The sequence below is a fragment of the Zingiber officinale genome, chromosome 4B, assembly GCF_018446385.1.
Source record: "Zingiber officinale cultivar Zhangliang chromosome 4B, Zo_v1.1, whole genome shotgun sequence".
Lineage (NCBI taxonomy): Eukaryota > Viridiplantae > Streptophyta > Magnoliopsida > Zingiberales > Zingiberaceae > Zingiber > Zingiber officinale.
Genome location: NC_055993.1, coordinates 121,929,535 through 121,935,295, shown reverse-complemented (window position 1 = coordinate 121,935,295; position 5,761 = coordinate 121,929,535). Strand labels below are relative to the sequence as shown.

The 5,761-nt window shown below is 39.7% G+C and overlaps 1 protein-coding gene across 2 annotated transcripts; it reads left to right on the top strand.

Moving 5' to 3' along the window:
- Positions 1-1,025: 1,025 nt before the first annotated feature.
- LOC121977907 (putative deoxyribonuclease TATDN1) lies at positions 1,026-2,137 on the top strand. Of its 2 annotated transcripts, none has more exons than XM_042530309.1 (6): positions 1,026-1,172; positions 1,290-1,310; positions 1,391-1,515; positions 1,600-1,657; positions 1,762-1,805; positions 1,887-2,137. In XM_042530309.1, exons 1-6 carry the CDS (start codon positions 1,148-1,150, stop codon positions 1,980-1,982), a joined length of 369 nt encoding a protein of 122 aa, XP_042386243.1. In that variant the 5' UTR covers positions 1,026-1,147; the 3' UTR covers positions 1,983-2,137. The 2 variants fall into 2 exon arrangements, with proteins under 2 accessions (XP_042386243.1, XP_042386244.1); XM_042530310.1 differs by having other exon boundaries at positions 1,029-1,172; positions 1,391-1,491; positions 1,887-2,122.
- Positions 2,138-5,761: the final 3,624 nt, after the last annotated feature.

Genomic DNA, 5,761 nt, shown 5'->3' with positions numbered 1-5,761 from the left:
TATAGCATAATTCCTGTGATTATTATTTTTGAATTAATTTATTTAAAGAGAGATTTATTAAATAGATATTTTAAGAGATCTGATCAATTATGGGGTAAAATTTTTATAAAATTCAATTAACCGATTAATTCGGGATATATATATATATATATATGTTTGATTTTCAGTTAATTTTTTCAATTTTAAAATTCATAATTCGATTAAACTAAATAATAAGAATTTTTATTTAAAAAATATAATTAATTAAATAAACTTTAAATTTAATTAATTTAGTTTTAAAATTTTTGTTAATTCAATTAAATTATATTCAATTAGTCCAATTTATTTAAAAATTCAGTCGGTGGATTCGAAAAAATTCACATATAATTTCCTTACATGAATTGAAAAAAAAAATCCACATATTATTTTTTTTTTAAGTTATTTTTTTATATTTTTGCTGAAATATTCTTCGTGTCTTATCTTTTTTTATTTCGAAAAGTCATCAGGTTTATATAAAAATAATTTTATTAAATTATTTTTAGGGATAAATTTTCGAATAAAAAATAACCTTTTAAATTTCAGATTATTTTTGTATGAAAGCGATATAAAACATAATCAGTGTGATTATTATTTTTTAATTAACTTAAAGAGAGATAAATTGTGTAGTAGCTATGTATTAGTATTTTTTTAATATTTATATATTTTTAGATAATTTCAAGAGATAATTATTAACTAATGAAGAAATTAATTAGATAGATATTTTAAGAGTGTTTATGATCCGATCAATTATCGAATTGCTATCTATTATTGCTATCAGCACGACGTGTTCCACAATCGGATAACTCATCTTGTTAAACCAGATCAATTCACTAGCCTAAATCGTTTGATGAACTTGCCCAACTAGATAGCTCGAGACTCATTAGGCTAGATCAATTCGCTTACCTATCTTACTACTCATCTAGCTTAACTCGTTTGATCCATTTGAATGACTCGACTAACCTAACCTAAACCTTTTCAAATATTTTACATAATTAAATTAATTTAAAAAATCGATGGATTCCATCTTACAGTTTCCCCCAAATTCAAACCACAGAAGCTAAATTAAACTCGACGGAATCCATCTCGCCGCCTTCTACTCTTCGATTCCTTGCAATTCGCCACGGCGTCGATGTCTTCCTCCGTCAGGATGATCGGCAAGTCCACTTCCCAAACTCTTCTTTCGGTTCCAGAGGATCGATCGATCTTTTTTACTCAATTTTTACTAACGTCTCCCCTTTCCTGTCGTCGGAATCGATCGAGACGCAAAGCAGACATAGCCGTCAACTTCACAGGTTCAATACCTTCCTCAATGTGGTAAAAATCACCACACCTTTTTGTTGCTTTCGCACTCAAGCTTTCGGTTCTCCTGCAGACAGCATGTTTAAAGGGATCTACAATGGCCGGCAGTGCCACGCCGCTGATATCCCGACCGTGTTAGCTCGTGCGTGGAGCGCCGGAGTCGATCGGATCATTGTGATGCTTCTTCTTGCGTGTCCTGTATTTACTTGTGTTCGCAAATAAAAAAAAGTTCATTTTTGATTTTTTTTTTTTTTTTTTTTTGGTCATTCCCTTTCGTGGTAGGTCACAGGGGGATCACTGCATGAATCAAAGGAGGCCCTCGCTATCGCAGAAACTGATGGTTGGATCGCTTTTCCTTCCTGAGTGTCTATTTGAGCAATGCGAATGCACATTAGTTGTTTGTTTTAATGTTTACTAAGATTGGCTACCGCTCATGTTATGAAGGACGCCTCTATTGTACGGTCGGTGTGCATCCTACTAGATGTAAGGTGGTTAATTAATCGGCTCAACTGCATGAGTGCAAGGTTACCTTTTGGTGATATTCTAGTTAATAATTGATTATCTTTCAGGAATTTGAAGACAGTGGGGACCCTGACCAATATTTCCAGGCGCTTGTGTCTTTAGCTCGGGAGGGCATTGAGAAAGGCAAGGTACACTTCAAATAACATATTTTTGTGCTGTCAGTTTGCTTGAACTGCATAATGTTTTGATTGATGAGGTAGGAACATGGCTGTATAGATTGTGTTGTTCTCTCTGAGTCACAGCCATATGCACACCTACAGTTAGATCATGTACTAATGAAAGCCCATCTGGCCGACTTGTTACCCATGTTAATTCTGTAATTGTGCTATTCAATTGACCATCTGTAAATCAGCTTGTGCTGTCTTTATCTTAGGCTTTAGCCTTGGTCTTTGTTTAGCGTTCCAAGTCATCTTTTATCTTTACGGTAGCGCCAAGCTTAGTCCGCATGTCATATATATCTCGCATGTCGTATTTATCAGCTATCTCTGACAAAATGATATGATCAATCTTATCTTACATGTCATATCTTCTCCTCAAAATTCTATTATACTTAATATATGTTAGAGAAAACAATCTATTATCGAAAATTTTGGGGATTTAGCTGAATTTAAAATTATACAAAATTTAAATTCAACTTACAATAGAGATGACCTGAGCGGATCTGCCAGCAGGGGCTGATTTCTGTCAGGTGATGAAGGTAGTCTGCACAGTGTTGATAGAACGGCCTGATCGACTGAGCAGCACGTGCGGGCACAGCAGATCAGAAAGGTCGACCGGGCAGAAAGGTTGACCGAGCGGGCAAACAGGCTTGGTGAGAGGCAGGCCGGGCGATCTGGTGTCGGGCGGACTGATAGGCAGGTCGAGCGAAGCAGATCGGCCGAGCGGGAGGCATACTGGGCGGACAGACAGGTCTGGCGAAAGGCAAACCGAGTAAGTAGGCAGATCTGTGAGAGGCAGACAGGTCTGGACAGGCAGGCCGGGCAAAGCAGACCGGCCGAGCGTGAGGCAGACTGGGTAGACAAACAGGTCTGGCGAAAAGCAGACCGGGCGAGTAGACAGGTCTGGCGAGAGGCAGACAAGTCTAGCGAAAGGCAGACCGGGTGAGTAGACAGGTCTGGCAAAAGGCAGACCGAGCGAGCAGACAGGTTGGGCGAACAGACTGGCCGATGGGGCGAGCAGACATGCCTATTGGGTGAAGCAGGCAGACTAGGCGGATGAAGAGATCGACCGAGCGGATGAAGAGATCGACCGGGCGGATCAAGAGGCCGACTGGGAAAACTGACCGAGGCCTGCGACTAACGCAGTTTCCTTGAAATAGATTCGCCCCACCTCCGGCAGTGCTTCGAGGTTTACTCGAGTCGTCTGTTTCCCAGGATACAATGGTTGACCATGATTCCACCAAGCACTAGTGGTCACGACGAACTGAGAGGCACCCGAATGCTATCACTGCACTCTGTCGAGCAGGAGTTGCACGACAGAGAATGATCGAACAAAGGTGGAGAGAAGCTTGAGTTGTTGTGTGTTTTCTGCCTGTGATCACAACCTTCTTATATAGGAGCTTAGATCAACGACAACGTTAATGGTTGATTAATGATCATGACTTTGCCGAGCAGTGAAACGCCCACCGTTTCACTGATTATCGCTCAATCGTTTTGATTCTGCATTAATGTTGACTTTAATGCATCAGTTACATAGCGGCAAAAAGGTTTACGTGGCAAAATGTTGGTTATTCCCCTTAGGCAAATTTTGTCTCGACCGGTCCGACATTCGGCGTGCGCAAGTCTTGCTCGCACGCGTGCCAACATGGTTCAGTGCAATCCGGACCCTTGATTTGCACCCCTCTGCACACCCACGCGTGAGAGAGAGCCTCTCCCCATGCATTTGTTCACATCCTCAATGTATGTGAATCAATATAAACCAACCACCATGCTATGAAACTCCCAATGTGGAACTAAAGTCCCATTCACAATGGAGCTTCTTTCCTCTTCCACCTCTTCTCCATTCACTTCTATTCAACAATCCCCCATATGAATGGAGATAGGGTATGTGATAGCATTGCAGTTGAGTCAAGTATATGATAGGTAGGTTTTACCCTTTGAACCTTCCCTTGTGAAGATCTGGTTTCTTACTGACTGATAGTAGACACGATGTCCTTGAACTATACTGCTGTTTGTGTAAGCAGTGACAAATCTGACCTAAGACTCTTCCTGACACAACTCATTTCTCATGAGTGTGTTCGTTCTTGGGCATGAATACGCCTGGTTCTGTGAGAAGTTCTAAGAATTGTGCCTCCATTCTCTTTGAAGTGACCCCACTTATTTCTCACATAGGTAATTGCTCAAGAGTTGTCATCTACTCTTCTTGATCATTAAAAGCCCATTGGCTTACCCTGGTCTAGTCATTGTTTCATTGGGTTATCCCCCACAGTGTGACTAGTCAGTGTAGATTAGTTGTCCCTTTGAACCTAGTTCTTGGGATCTCCAGACAGCATAGGTTGGGTGCCCTCTGCACTGAACGTTGACAAGGACATCAAGCTCATTCCTTGTGATGAGCTTGCAACTAACTTTCAATTTAACCCTTTGGTTAGCGGATTCGTTAGGTTATCCTTTAACCTCACATAGTTAATAGTGATAACTCCCGTTGAAAGTAGTTGTCTAATGGTATTATGTTTACGACGTATATGTCTAGATTTACCATTATATAGATGACTCTGTGCCCGACCAATCGCTTATTGACTGTCCTAATGTATGCAAATTGCCGGCACAGGTTTTAGCTATCGTGAAATATCTTTTAAGAATTGTTGTAGCCATTCAACCTCTTCACCACATTTGTCAAGAGCTACAAACTTAGATTCCATCGTGGATCTGGTTATTACGGTTTGCTTAGAAGATTTCCAGGAAATGACTGCACCTCCTAGAGTGAATGCATATCCACTCGTAGACTTAGAGTCTTTTATGTCAAGTATCCAACTTACATCGTTGTATCCTTCGATCACAGCAGGATATCTCGTATAGTGCAAATCATATTCACGAGTATACCTTAAGTATCTCAGTACTCTATTATCCCTTTCCAATGCTCAACACTGGAATTACTCGTGTATCTACTCAGTTTACTTACTGCGTAGGTCAAGTCTGGTCGTGTACAACTCATCAGGTACATCAGACTGCCAATCACTCGAGAGTACTCTAGCTGAGAGATACTTTCACCTCGATTTTTCGATAGATGTTGACTCGTATCTATCGACGTTCTTACCAATGCAGTATCACCCTTAGTGAATTTCTCAAGAATTTTGTCCACGTAATGGGACTGACTAAGAACAAGTCCTTCTGTTGATCTAAGAATTTTGATTTCTAGAATTACATCAGCTAGGCCAATGTCTTTCATATCAAATCTTGACCTCAACATACCTTTTGTGGATTTTATTATCTTATCATTACTTCCAATGATAAGTATATCATCTACATAGAGGCACAAGATGACATAATCACTCTCTGTGGCTTTCATGTAGACACATTTATCACATTCATTGATCTTGAATCCACATTCCTTCATGCCATTATCAAATTTTTTATGCTACAGCTTTGATGCTTGTTTCAAGCCATATGATGACTTCACCAATCTACATACCTTGTTTTTCTGTCCTGACATAGAAAATCCCTTAGGTTGCTCCATGTAGATTTCCTCTTCTAAATCGCCGTTTAGAAAGGTAGTCTTTACATCTATTTGATGTATTTCGAGATTTCATAGAGCGACAATAGCCAACAATACTCTAATGGAAGTTATTCTCGATATCGGAGAATACGTATCAAAGTAATTGAGGTCTTCTCGTTGTCGGTATCTTTTGATTACCAATCTGACCTTATACTTATCAATCGTGCCATCTGACTTCATTTTCTTCTTGAAAATCCACTTACAACCTAGT